Below are 15,514 nucleotides of genomic sequence, written 5' to 3'. Positions count from 1 at the left end.
GGCCACATATTCTAAAGCTACTGCAGGGAGGCGTCCTGAAGCCCTGTCAGTCAGCTTGGAACACACCACTCCTTCCCGTCAAGAAACCGGGGACCGGGGATTACCGACCAGTGCAAGATCTACAAGAGGTTAACAGCAGGGTACAGGACATACATCCCACTGTCCCTAACCCTTACAATCTTCTGAGTTCCCTCCCGCCTGACAGGAGCTGGTACACTGTATTGGATTTAAAGGATGCCTTTTTCTGCCTGCGACTCTGTGAAAGCAGTCAACCTCTATTTGCCTTTGAATGGGCCAACCCGGAGGCTGGTCTTGCAGGGCAACTGACTTGGACCAGGCTGCCCCAAGGATTTAAAAACTCTCCCACGATCTTCGATGAGGCCCTCCATCAGGACCTGGTCACCTTCAGGACCCAGCACCCGGAGGTAACCCTGCTCCAGTATGTAGATGACCTGCTGCTGGCTGCATCGTCTTGGGAAGAATGTGAGTACAGGACTCGCTCCTTACTACAGGAGCTCGCTCGGCTTGAGTATAAGGCATCAGCCAAGAAGGCCCAGCTATGCAGACAGGAGGTTACTTTTCTAGGGTATACTCTCCGGGGAGGGAAACACTGGTTAACTAAGGCACGAAAAAAGACTGTTGTGCAGATCCCCACACCAACTTCCAGAAAACAACTCCGAGAGTTCTTGGGGACAGCTGGGTTCTGTAGACTATAGATTCCGGGATTTGCCTCGCTAGCCGCCCCGCTGTACCCACTCCTGAAGGGGGACACAGAATTCTCTTGGGGATCAAAACAACAGCGAGCCTTTGATGATATAAAAAGAGCCCTGCTATCAGCCCCAGCATTGGCGCTTCCTGATGTCAAAAAGCCCTTCACCCTTTACATAGAGGAGCGAGGGGGAGTGGCCCGGGGGGTCTTGACCCAGACTTTGGGACCCTGGAAAAGACCTATAGCCTACCTATCCAAACGCTTGGATTCAGTAGCTGGGGGCTGGCCCCGCTGTCTTAAAGCTATAGCTGCCGCTGCCTTACTAGCCAAAGATGCAGACAAACTGACTCTGGAACAAAAACTAACTATTGTGGCCCCTCATATGCTGGAAAGTATCATCAGGCAGCCCCCAGACCGGTGGCTCTCGAATGCTCGCATCACGCACTATCAGAGCATTCTGTTAGACAAGGACCGAGTGACCTTCAGACCTCCAGTTACTTTAAACCCTGCCACTCTACTTCCGGATGAGGCTGCAGACCCGATCCTACACTCCTGCCAGGATATCCTGGCAGAAGAAGCAGGAATCCGTCGTGACCTAAAGAACTTCCCATTGCCAGACTCAGAGGTGACCTGGTTCACGAACGGCAGCAGCTTCCTACAGGATGGTTAAAGGCTTTAGAGGGAATCCAGCAATTCATCTGGAAGCCCTTGGCCTCTGCCTATCAGCCAGGAGACCTCAAAGTGCCCCACTCCTTCCACGTTGGAGACTCAGTGTTCATGAGGAGGCACCAGACCCACAGCTTGGAGCCCCGGTGGAAAGGACCTTACATGGTGCTGCTGACCACCCCGACTGCGGTTAAAGTAGATGGCATCACTCCTTGGATCCATGCCTCCCATCTCAAGCCTGCACCGCCACCGGGACCTGAATGGACAATGGAAAGGACTAATAACCCTCTTAAGCTTCGCTTTCATTGTAAGCCCCTGCCTGGCCAAGCTGATGGCGAGTAACCCCCATGCCCCTGTAACTTTAACCTGGAAAGTCATCAACCCAACAGGGCAAGTAGTCTGATCAACCAGAGGTGTCCACACTCCGGGTAGCTAGTGGCCCACCTTATCTCCAGACATATGCCAGCTAGCTGTCGGCCTAGACACATGGGACATACCGGAGATTGAGGACCCCAACAAAATTCCATCAGCAACCGGGGGGCGTCACTTACTCTACTATGGAAATAGTCCCAATAACAATCACACACTGGGGTGTTTAAATAGTGGCAAGCGTACCTCCCTGGGCCGCCTCACCTTTTATGTTTGCCCAAGAGATGATCATAGTAGGAGTAAAATACAAAGCTATGGTAGGCCTGAATCCCTTTACTGCGCAGCCTGGGGGTGTAAAACCACGGGGTCAGCTCATTGGATCACCCAATCCAGTTCAGACTGAATAACTATTCACTAAAGCAGAAGGGGGGAATGTAAAACAAAAACTTTATGTAATGGATTAAATATCGCCTTAACAAAACAAGACAGAGGGGCGGACAAGCTTTCCCACTGGTATAAGGGAAGGACATGGGGGCTTAGGTTTTATGCCTCCAGATATGACTTTGGTCTCTAATTTACTATCAAACTACAACAAGAGACCACACCAGTCCTGGTGGGGCCCAATCCAGCTGTCCGTCCGGTCTCCCCACTCCGGCCCCTGGCGTCCCTGGGTGGCTTGGCGGGGCCAATGACAAAATCTCCCCAGGTTACCAACCTTGTTCAAACTCCAAATAGTAGAGCCCCTCCCCTAAGAAGCCCAAGTGGTAGACTCCCCCTATTTAACCTCATAAGTGGAGCCTACTCTGCCCTTAATGCAACCCAAAGCAATTTGACTCAATCCTGCTGGCTCTGCCTCTCGGCAACACCCCCTTATTACAAGGGGACTGCAGTAAACGGAACTTACACCCTGACCACAAGCTCTGCCTGCCGTTGGGGAGGAGATCACAAGCTAACCCTCCCTGAGGTTTCTAGCAAAAGACTCTGCATAGGTTCCCCCCCGCTGAGCCACCGGCGACTCTGTGCCAGAACTGTCTCTATGAACTCCACAGTTGAGTACCTGGCTCCAGAGGCAGGAACTTGGTGGGCCTGCAGTACCGGTCTGACCCCTTGTATTTCCACTGCTGTGTTCAATAGTTCCCATCACTTCTGTATCATGGTCCATTTGTTTCCTCGAGTATTATATCATGATGCAAGTTCATTTGAGGAGATGGTGGAGGAGCGTGTCACCCGCTTTAAGAGGGAACCAGTGTCTCTTACTATAGCAGTCCTCCTAGGAGTTGGAACAGCAGTGGGGATAGGGACTGGGACCACTGCCCTTATCCAGGGGTCAAGCCATATGCACCAGCTTCAAGCTGCTATAGATCAGAATTTAAAGAAATTGGAAACCTCTATAACTGCCCTTAAGGACTCCCTCACATCGCTCTCAAAGGTAGTTCTGCAAAATAGACGTGGTCTCGACCTCCTATTTATGCAGAAAGGAGGGCTCTGTGCAGCTCTCAGGGAAGAGTGTTGTTTTTATGCCAATCATACAGGGGTGGTGGAGGAGTCCATGACCAAGCTTCGGCAGCGGCTAGCCGAGCGACAGAAGGAAAGGGAGACACAAAAGGGTTGGTTTGAATCTTGGTTTACACAATCACCATGGTTAACAACCCTGCTGTCAGCAATCACAGGGCCACTCATAATCCTACTATTAATCCTCTCTATAGGGCCCTGCATCATAAACAAAATTATGGAATTCATACAACAAAGGGTAGGGGACATTAAACTCCTTGTCATCAGGCAACAGTACACAGCCTTAGCTGAACCTGAAAGTCTCTAAGATTAGAGACCATCCACAGAAAAAGGGGGGAATGAGAGGCGCCAACATAATCAGGAGGGTCAGAAGGGACAGACGGAGCAAACGGCACCAGGGTAATTAGGAAAGGTCAGAAGGGGCAGATGAAACAAACAACTTTTATGGGGGATAGCTGCAGCCAGGGAGGTTACGGGAGATGGCTGCAGCCCGGGAGGGAACTAAAAAGCAAACGCCTAATAAGAAACCAGACAGGCATTAACTCACTTAGAAAGCCAGATCATTAGTAAAAAATTCCAAACTACATTCCCTCCCCGCCAAAAGCAGATAGGTATGTTGACACGGCGCTAGATCTCCAATGGAATGACCCCAGGTTACTTGCCCTGTTTGCTGAAAGGTATATAACCTGTGTTTAAACTCTTGGTCGGGGCTCACGGCCGCTGCTCTGCCGCGTTCAGAGTGAGTTGTTGTGGGCCCCAACATGTTAGAAGCTAAATAAACCCCTTGCATTTGCATAGAAAGCATCTCTTGGTTCTTTGTGACAGCAGCTTGCACCCCGGACTTTACAGTAGGCTGAAATTACTGCGCATTTGTGGATGCAGGGCAAGGTCAGACATGTCCCCTGTCTGGGTCTATCAGATGTTTCGGGGACTTCTCTGAAGCACCAAAAGGAACATTTTTATTAATATGACTTTAATAAAATTCCAACGTAATTTTGCAGGCTCGATAAAATGTATGATGTAGGATGTAATCAGCAACAACATCCTAAGAGCTGTCATAATTACTCATTACCTCAATATCACATCTTTCTAAGCCTCAGTGGAAAAACAGTTTTTCCCTCTTGATAAGTTACCTAAGTTTTTTGCCAGAGATATAGTGGAGGGGAAGCCTTTAAAAAAAAAAAAAAAAATTTTGGTAATTTTTTTAGAGAGAGAGGAAGGGAGAGGGATAGAGAGATAGAAACATCAATGAGAGAGAAGCAACATCAATCGGCAGCCTCCTGTACGTCCCCTACTGGGGATGGAGCCTGCCACCCAGGTATATACCCTGAACAGGAATCGAACATGACCTCCTAGTTCATAGGTCAACGCTCAACCACTGAGTCATATCAGACACGCTCAGTATCAGTTTAACATGATCTGGGTCACTTGTTTTAATCATTTGAGCAAAAATATAAAATATTTGCTCCCTTATGTAGTTTATTTATAGAAAATAAATCCTGATAAGCCTGTCTTCAAAATTACATGTGATAATGCTAGTGATTCAAAAGTTGCAAGTCTGAGCAGATTATTCAGTCTTCCTAAACATGCCTGATTGTACAGAAGAATTCAGCATGGGTATAGCAACAGTATGATGCAAAAAAATAAAAAATTTCTCTGTTGTTTTTCTAAATATTAGTGTCTGGGCAGAAAAAAGGGGGTTGGTTGCAATTTAAGACTTTAAGAATAAAAGAAAACAACTAAGGTTTAAAATATAAAATATTCAACCTGAATAAAATAGCATGCCTTATTAGAGAGGATAAAAAGTTGCTTTGCTAGACTTGAAGGAGAACACTAAAAAATACAAGCAGTTTATTATGTTATGCATAAAAAACTACCATGTCCTATGACAACAGTGAAAGCCAAGCACTATAATGCTAACATTATAGCAAATGTACAAGTTAAATATAGCTGAATTATAATTTTCTAATTTTCTAAAACCAAGCAAATCATATTCAATATATTATTCTACATAATGGAAGCATATCTTTATTTTCCAATATTTTTACTCCCTAAAATCTTACAAAGTAATTTGAAAATTTAAAAACATATGCAATAGAGTGTAGAAAATATGAATTTTAAGAAGAGTTAAGTAATTAAATATTCTTCTGATGTCTAAAACAACAATTATTTGGACCAAAATATGCTTTATTCTAAAATATTTAGAATATTTTTAAAATGTTTTAAAGGACATTTGTCAAAGAGTGCTGCTATTAGAAGGGTGTTAATATATAACTAGCACTCACAAGGGGCTGTAAGGTATAACCCAAAGTTGTTTGCTCAACCACGTATTATAGAACTTCTCCAACAAAAAGATGGCCCTGGAGAAGGACCATATTCTTTGCAGGACTAGAACAGATCTCACTAAAAATAACCTGATTTAAAAGACTTCCAACAGAGCCTTGGCCAGTGTGGCTCAGTGGACTGCAGTATCGTCCCATGCACCGAAGGGTCACAGGTTCAATTCCATGCCAGGACACATACACAGGTTGCACGTTCAACCCCCACCCCAGTCAGGAGGCAACTGGTCAATGTTTCTCTCTCTTCCTCTCCTTTTCTATCTCTCTAACATCAATAAAAACATATCCTAGGGTGGGGATTTAAAAAAAAGGATTTCCAATGGAAATGGACCCTTAAGATTGCCAGTAGGCTTTCAGAATATGCAATTAACCCTATCTAACACCTCTTGCCTTGACTCTGAGAAATAGTTCTCAAAGCAAAATTGTAACTTCCTGCAGCGTGGGGATGATGCTGCATGTAGAACAGGCCTCAGTTCCCAGAGGTACTCACAAGTTATTTAAGATGTTAAGTAAATTTAAAAAAATACCATATGCCTAGAACTGATATAACATTGAAATACCACTCTGATCATGACAATAAATATTAAACATCTACCATCAGATACTATATTCAGTTAATACCAAATTCATCTATCAGCTAATTCTCTGACATTCTTCCTTCCATCAAGACTGCTAATTGAAGTGATCTGTTAGACCCGTGGTCGGCAAACTGCGGCTCGTGAGCCACATGCAGTCTTTGGCCCCTTGAGTGTGGCTCTTCCTAAGCCTTAGGAGTACCCTAATTAAGTTAATAACAATGTACCTACCTATATAGTTTAAGTTTAAAAAATTTGGCTCTCAAAAGAAATTTCAATCGTTGTACTGTTGATATTTGGCTTTGTTGACTAATGAGTTTGCCGACCACTGTGTTAGACTGTCCGCAAAGCTCTACATTTTAGCCACATTGTTTAAAACACTAAAATAAATAGCGATGGCAAGTCCAATGGGAATATTATTATGACAAATTCTACTTTCATGTCCCTAGATGTAAGGCAAGTAATTGCTTTATTTTTATCTAAAATTTCACTTTAAAGTTCCAATCTAAGTATGTTCAATTGAGTAGAGAAACTGTTGTTGCTTTTTTCTAATATTTTAAATTAAATATACTTCCACATCCAAAAGATTACATTTAGACCTCTGCCTCATACCATTTATAAAAATTAATACATAATGGATCAAAGACCTACATGTAAGGGCTAAAACTACAAAATTCTCAGAAGGAAACAAGGGTAAAAATCTGCATGACCTTGGATTTGCAAGGTTTGTTTGTTTTTAATATGACACCAAAAGCATGTGCCAGTAAAGAAAAATTGATAAACTGAACTTTGTCAAAATTAAAAATTTTTATCAAAGGATACTATCAAGTAAGTGAAACGATAATCCACAAAATGAGAAAAAGCATTTTCAAATTATATATCTGAAAAGGGACTTCAGTGAAAAATATATAAAGAACTCTATAACTCCACAATAAAAAAGTAACCTAATTTAAAAATGTGCAAAGGAAATAGTCATATCTCCAAAGAACATATACAAGTGGCCAATAAGCATATAAAAAGATGCCCAACAACATTAGTACTCAGAAAAAAGGCAAATAAAAGCTATAATAACATACCACTTCTTACCCCCTAGGATGCCTACAATTTTTTTTTAAGGGGAAATAAGTATTGATGAGATTGTGGAGAAATTGCTGGTGGGAAAGTAAAATGATGCAATCACTATAGAAAACAGTTTGGCAGTTCCTCAAAAACTTAAACATAGAATTGCCATGTGACCTAGAAATTCCTAGGGATACAATTGAGAGAAATAAAAACATATGTTCACATAAAAGATGACTACAGCATTATTCATAATATTAGCTAAAAAGTGGAAACAACCCAAATATCTATCAGCTGGTGAGTGGATAAAATATACGTGATAAATCCATACAATGAAACATTATCCTATATAATAAAAGCCTAATATGCTAAGTATCTGGTCCTCCGTTAAACCAATCAAATCGTAATATGCTAAGGCTGCTCAACCGCTCATTATGACATGCACTGACCACCAGGGGACAGATGCTGAACCCAGGAGCTGCCTCCTGGTGGTCAGTGCGCTCGCACAGGGGGAGCGCCGCTCAGCCAGTAGCCAGGCTCATGACTGGAGAGCACAGCAGTGGTGGCAGGAGCCTCTCCCGCCTCCACAGCAGCCCTAAGCCATCAGTTGGACATCCCTCAAGGGCTCCTGGACTGCGAGAGGGCACAGGCCGGGCTGAGGGACATCCCCCGCCCAGCAGAGTGCACGAATTTTGTGCACTAGGCCTCTAGTTCAGTCATAATAAGGATTAACCTTGAAACTATTACACCAACTGAACAAAAATAGACATGAAAGGTCATATATTATACAATTCTACTTATGTGAAATATACAGAATAGGCAAATCCATGGAGATCAAAAGTAGAGTAGTGAATGCCAGAAAATGGGAAAGGGGGAGGGGGACTGATACTAATAGGTATGAAGTATCTTACTGGGGACATTGAAGTATTCTGCAAGTAGTGATGATGGTGCACAATGCAGTGAGTAAACTAAGAACTACTAAGTGTACACTTTAAAATGGTGAATTCTACATTGTGTGAAGTATATCAGCATAAAATATTTTAAATATGGTTAACTATGCAATGTTGCAAAGTTTTTATAGAGAAGACACATGTATAGTTATAAAAATGTCCCTTCTATTTTACTTTTACAAATTCGAATATTCTAAAAAATACTATAGTACATCAGAAAATTTTTAAATTATGATTAAGTAGCGTCTTAGATAAATTGTTACACATCTTAGATTATCATGCTTAGCACCTGAAACCTTCACATTCACATTAAGACTTAAGACCTTAGTTACCTATATATTTGAGGAAAACATCTCCTTCTCCAAATAAGTAGGATACCTAATGCCTTAGAGAAATAGCTGTGTAAATTTATTCATAGTGTAACACAGTGTCATAAGCCAGGCTGCTTCAATCTTTTTAGTTCATAAGATTTCTATAAATCAGGAAATAATGAAGGGCACTTAATTGATGGAAATAATAACTGCCTTCATCATGAAGACACAAATGTGAGCACTGGACCTTCAGAAAGTGAACAGTCCAAAGAGTTCTCAAATTCAGAGGGAATACTTTCTTAGAAGCAAGGGACATTTCATGGATTCAAGGATGTTGATAATTTATTTTAAAAACCAGACCACAATGTATGCCTAAATGAAGTACATGTTTTATGGGAAAGGCATTTTCATTCATTTCAGGAAAAGGCAGTTTGTAAACACCAAGGGTTTACCAATATCAATCACTGTCAATTTAGTTATTTTACTTGAAAATAAGGTAAATGGAGAAAATAACATGTAAATACCTTCAGATATTTTAAAACTTATGGTTTATACCATTAATTCATTAAGATTGTGCATAATATACCCAACATACTTTTAGGATAGCATCCCTATATAACTCCATCATAATGAGTTAACTCAATTTCTCTGTTTCTAGATGTAAATTAGTATCTTAACAGACAAAACCTCTTTATCTTCTGTTCAACCCTGATTTACAGCCAAAAGCTGATGTTCCTATAATTATGAACTTCAAAGCAATATACATAATGAGAAGTCTCAGAAGCCACTGTTGCATCCTAGACACCTGTCTTGAGGGCACAAGGTTCTTAGCATCCTAGGTTGTAGGGAAAAGAAACATGCAGAGTATTAGCCCATTTTCACAATCATAAATTCTAATTTTTCTGTCACTCGCTAAACTTCTAAAGCTCTAAATTCCAATCTCCTACCTTTACATCTGAGAATCAAGCAGAAGGAAACCCTGAGTTTATAATGGGTCTTGGTTTTCAAATATTTAAAACATTTTACTCAAGTCAAGCTTGATCTTACAGCACATAAAAAGGAAAATTAGGGGCGGGAGGACACCTTTCATAAATTAGATCACCAATAAACAGCTGGCACAAAGGCCTTTGACCTAAGTGAAATAGAGGTGAGTTAATGACAACTTAACTATGCCATTTAGTTCATGGACTTGTTAAATAATTTTATGGAAAGCTAACAGTTATTGGAACATTTCTTTTCAAAAATCTATTTTTTTATTCTTTAAAACTTTTTAAATATTTCATCTCAGTAACTTTTTTCTCAAATAAAAATTTTGCAAAACTATCTTTGGAACTTATCATAAATTTTTAATCAAATCTCCTACACTTATTTTGATGTCAAATCACAAATCAAGTCCTAGGAACTACTAGTTGTCTATAAAACTGTCAAACAATTACTTAAGAAAATAAGGGTAGGAAATAAGCCTTGAGAGAGACTTACTCTATCATGTTGCTTTTACTTATAATTATTTTTATTTTCATTTGCTATTTGATGCCATATGAGATGGTCTGCAATAGTTCACAGCTCCCTCCCTATTCCCACAGAACTTCTGTGTATAAGAAGTGACAATGGCAACATCAAAGGCTGAAATATAAGTAGAAAATCTCTTTTATATAAAAATATAATTTTATCCTTTTTTGTTAAAATACCTGCTAACTGACTTACTTTTCATATAAGATATTATTGTTTGGGGTAAATACATATGGTAACATGTTTCACATATTCAAAAGGAATTATAGCAAACAAATCCAAAATATGAATGGAAATTTAAGTAATCTATGTTTAGGAAATACTTTCTTTTTCTAAATAAGACTAAGTCACATTGTCTTAAAAAGGAATTATAAAAAGTAAGAAAAAATATTAAGATATTATTAGGTAGAACCTTAGAGGGATGGGGAAAGCATGTAATTACTTACATTGAATATTGTTGTGTTGGCCAGCATTCAATAAGATACAATTGTAAAGCTCTATTGTCAATAAAGCATGGCTAGAAGAATTAAGTTTTATAGGTAATGAAGTGAAAAATATACTTTGGAGTTTTACTATATAAAGGGGATGAGAATATTTTTTATCTTGTTTGGCTATAGCCACTATTACTAAAGATAACTAATACTCTATGCATCATTGTAATATGCCACACCCAAATTTCCAACAGATTTCAATTTTATAGTTAATGTTCTAAAAATTATGAACACACATAGAAAATGATACATGTAAAAATGCATATGTAATAATCTATTTATAAAAATATTTCACTGGAAAAGAGATCTGTTTATACTATTCTTCTAACCAAGTACAAAAGTTCATAAAATGCTTCCTGTAATACTTATTTGTAGTACAGGAAGTCTATAATACAAGTTTATTTCTTTTCTCCCTACATCAATGTGACATAGGGTTTTATTATATACATGCATGCACAAACTCATATATATACAAAAAGTTAAAATATATACTTACTTTTCCATTTGTAAGGAAATATATATATATGATATTCATTGGTATATCAGAAAGAGCTACACAATGACTATTTTCAGTAGCACATAGAGTTCATCGTACTTACTGCTGTAGAGCCAAATGCAGATTTTGGACCCCTAATTAGTCCAGCAATTGAATGACGAAAAGACTCAAGTTTGGATACCCTCTCCTTCCTTTCCTGGGGAGATTAAAAAAGAAGCCTTCAGCAATAGTAAATATCCAATATACATACACAGTGATGCTAGATATTGAGGTATTTATCCATAGTCCCTCTACCATGTCTTCCAATTAAATAAAATGTAAATTTCCTAACATTAAAGATGACAAACAACAAAATGCATATAGACTCTATAGCATTTTACTTTCCTGTTCCCTGAATAAATGTCTTGATTGGGGAAAAATAAAAAGAAAATAGAAATTCATAAGATGAACGAAAATAAGAAATACAAAGGAAGTTGATGGCAAACCAAATATTAACTGAAGGAGATACAAACTACAAAGAACCAGTCTCACACAGAAGATTTCAGATACCACTGTAGTCATGAGGGATTTTCAAGGGGAAAAAAAATAGTAGGGGAAAAACAGGAGGAGAAATACATAGACACATTTTTAGACAGTGAATTCCACTTAAGTAGCTGGAAAGTTTCCCCAAGATCTACATGATGATGATGACAACAACAACTACAACAATGATGACAACAGAGGAGGAGGAAATAAAATGAGGAGGTAGTGGCAGAACAACCAACAAGGCAAGTTCATTCGGATTGCTGTTTGCCATAGAATGTATACTTCTGAGTATTACACACCACAGTTGAAGGAAACTTTTCTTTAAAATTTCAAATCTGTAAATTCATTCTTACAAATGCAAGTGAATAAGGTAAGTGAAAGGGTAGAAAAGAAGAGAAAGAAGAAAAACAAATGAGAAGTAGAAGGTAAAAATAAGAACAATGGAAAGCATATGTGAGCATTTATAATGGAAGCATCAATAATTACTGCATTTCAACTGCTACTCAGTAGCAGACAAAAGAACAAAATATACTACTGCCAAATACTGTATTTCCATGTCTTTCATCCATAGTGTTGCTCAGTGTTACTTGTCAGTGGAAAATAACTACACCAGGGCACAAATAACATCTTTTGTTTTCTATGTCTCCAATACCTAGTGTATGTCTCAGAGACATTTTGGCCATATGCTACCTAACAGACTCAAACTCAAATCTGAAATTCAACTTTCGTCTCCCCATTTACCTACTTTTATTATATTTGCTTTTCATTCTAACAGTTACAATGCTAATAGTTGTTATTATTCTACAAATATATGCATATTAATAATTTTAAATAATTTTAAACCTAACAGAACAGATCTCAACATTTTTTTTCATCAATATCACCTTTATAACTTGCTGATGATCCTATATAAATCAATATCTATACCTCAATTCAAACATCTATAAAATGGAAAAAAATAATACAGACCTTCCTTAGTGGGCACTTACAACTAAATTACTACAAGCAACTCAAAATTAAAATGTTAAAAGCATGTAAATATGTAATAAAATTCACTTTTAAGAAAGAAATCCTTCCTGGAGTATAGACAGTCATCACCTTAGGAATGTGAGAATGTCCTCTGGAGCCTCTATCCTAGCGGCAGCTTTGGTTTTACCTTCCAGTAAAAACCACTGTAACTGAGCGACAGGGAATGCTGGAGGAAAGACCGCCTGGAAGTACTAAGGCATGTTCATCTTCAACTTGGGTGTTTAGGGTTTGTATTTTTTAAATCTATTTCTGGTGCTTGAGAAATCTTATAAAATAAAAATGTTTGGGAAGGTAAAAACTGATCACAGGAACAGGCAGGCTGTGGAGATGAAAGTGGGAAGCAAGGCTTACACAGCAGTTGCTCTGTAATTAGAATTATGAAGAAATCTATGGTGGCGTAAAGATCACATATTAGAGAGTACTACAGTAGCTATGGTTCTTCTACTCCCCAGCCCAGTTTACACTTTTTCTTATTCCTGTGGGGAATTTCTCCCCCTGATTCTGTGTGGCTGTGGAACTGGCAGTGGTGTTAGGAGTAGCAGTGACACTCCTGTTGATCTTGCTGCTACCACAACTGACAGGGGGATGAAAAGAAAGTGCTACCCTCACCTGCTGGGCAATGAAAGCTTCACAAGAAAGCAGCAGGTTTCACTCTGAGTGGTGCTCTTAAAATAATAGACACAGTAAGGTCCCAATGTATAAATCACAGGAGAACAGGACTGAAAACTACATGGGAGGTTATGCACAAAAGTAGAAAGTTTAGGGAAGAGTTTTAAGTATTAGAAAGCATTTTATCTGTATATGACTTACAAATTCACCGAGATGGTATAAATAATTTTCCTCAAGCTATCCGCTGGCCATCAAACCCTATGAAAGTAAAGAGAACCATTTCCGCCAAAACCCTTTGATAATATTGAAACAAAAAGAAAACATTTTCTTAAGAATACAATACTAGATAAGTCTAGTATAGGTCCAGGTGTGGGGTAAAGAAGACTTCAAAAGTCAGTTCCTTTATATTTTTATGAAACATAATATATTGTGTGTTCGAAGGGATACAGTTAGTGAAAGTAGCCTTTCATTTAAAGGTACTCTTTAAATCAGTTGGTTTTAAAAATGTATTATCAAAAACAGTAAGTCAACCTTGAGTTTTATATAGGAACTAATGGCCCAGTGCACAAAATTCATGCACAGGGGTGGGGCGGGGCATTCCCCTCAGCCCAACATGCACCCTCTACAATTGCGCACCCCTTGGGGAATGTCCAATTGAACCGGCAGCCGGACATCCCTCTTGCAATCTGGGACCGCTGGCTCCTAACCACTCACCTGTCTGCCTGAGTGATTGCCCCTGTCTTTGCCTGCCTGCCTAATTGCCCCTAACTGCCTCTGCCTGTCTGATCACCCCTAACTGTGCTCCCCTGCCAACCTGATCACCCCTAATCCTCTGCCTCGGCCCCCACCACCATGGCTTTGTTCGGAAGGAAGTTGGACGTCCAGAAGATGGCTGGTTGACCCGGTCTAATTAGCATATTACCCTTTTATTAGTATAGATTATATAGGATAGGATTGCTTAAATTGGGGGAGGGGGTAGCCTTTTTCAGCAGGAGGAGATGCTCTTGGCAGACAAAAATACATAACCCCTATATCTGGACTGATAGCCAGCCATATGCACTATACTGCCAAAGTGGTCATTAAAAAATTGAACCACTTTCTTACACCTTACACCAAACAGCTTAAAACCCCTCCTCAGCCCTTAAAACCCCTCCTCAGCCCCCACCTTAGGTTCTGCCTTCGTAGTTCACCCAGATTAGGTTCTGATTGGTCAGTTTCTATGCCAGTCAGCATCAAAGCTCTGCCTAGGCAGCCATAGGCTCCTCACAGTTCACCCAGATTTGGTTCTGATTGGTTGGTTTCTATGCCAGTCAGTGTCTCTGAGCCTATCTCCAGGCCTAATCAGAGAGGCGGGGCTGATCAGCAGCCCCCATGGCTGCTGACGAGGCCCAGAGAGAAAGAGAGGCAAGGGCTGATCAACAGCTGCCACAGAGGCTTCAAATCAGACCCTGCCTCTGGCTCCAGGCCTGATCTGCAGCCTTGGCAGTCAGTGCTGCAGCGCCTGAAAACAGTGCCTAACTCTGTCTGTAGGCCTGCCAGAGCTGGTAATGATACACTTATACCCTCCTCAAATATTGACAACGTAAAGAACTTTCTCTAGATTAAGGAGACAGGGATTCATTATGACAAAGGACAGCCCTTTGGAGTTGACATAGTTGGGGGCCAGTGGAGGGGGAAAGGAGAAGCAACGCTGTAAAATAATACCTTCTGTTATGAAATAATATTTGGATGCCAAAAAAATACTATCAGTAGAGCTACAAGTCTATCTTGAAAGAAAAGTTCTAGATGCAGTATCAGTTTCATATCTCATTTAAGAATAATTTTTCATTATTTTAAAATTAAATAAAGGTCTCTCATTATATTTATCTATCTATAAATCTAAGAGATTATTTCATAATGATTAAAAGTTTGCCTATTATCAGTTTTAAAAGCTCTGTAAGAAACAATACCTAAATTACTTACAGTTACAGTAAAACCATACCTATCAAGTTTTAAAATTACTATTCACTAAAACTCCCAAAGTGCAGTGAAATAGGCTCTTAGGTTACCTCCATCCCTTGCCCAGTAAAACACAGGCAAAGATATAAAAAGCAAGAATTGAGGTTTTGCTGAATGGAGTCATTTTGAAAGAAAAAAATTAAAAGTTCTTCCAAATGATAGCATATCTAGATGCTGCAGTAAATTACAAATTAACAACTTTAACCAAAAAAAACATAACAGTTCTCAAAGCATGGCTCTTAAAGGAGGCACTAAAGTGGAAAGAATAAGGTTCTGATGTCAGATGGGATAAAGTATATGAATTTGGGCAAATTACTTGACTACCCTGGCTCTCAGTTTCCACATAAGTAAACAGGAGGGTAGTGGA

The 15,514-nt window shown here is 39.6% G+C and overlaps 1 protein-coding gene across 6 annotated transcripts in view; it reads right to left on the bottom strand.

Moving 5' to 3' along the window:
• Nucleotides 1-15,514, bottom strand: part of FER (FER tyrosine kinase) — a 308,974-nt gene that overhangs the window by 178,381 nt on the left and 115,079 nt on the right. For 5 of the 6 annotated variants that reach the window (XM_070412423.1, XM_070412422.1, XM_070412425.1 and 2 more), the window contains one exon: nucleotides 11,090-11,182. In XM_070412423.1, coding sequence (XP_070268524.1) covers nucleotides 11,090-11,182 — 93 coding nt within the window. Of the gene's footprint in view, nucleotides 1-11,089; nucleotides 11,183-15,514 lie in introns of those variants that run through there. The other variant, XR_011471215.1, reaches the window with a different exon arrangement.

The sequence above is a fragment of the Myotis yumanensis genome, unplaced genomic scaffold (assembly GCF_028538775.1).
Source record: "Myotis yumanensis isolate MYYU_CA2020_CCGP unplaced genomic scaffold, mMyoYum1.0.hap1 SCAF_4, whole genome shotgun sequence".
Lineage (NCBI taxonomy): Eukaryota > Metazoa > Chordata > Mammalia > Chiroptera > Vespertilionidae > Myotis > Myotis yumanensis.
This window is presented reverse-complemented; position numbering and strand designations above follow the sequence as displayed.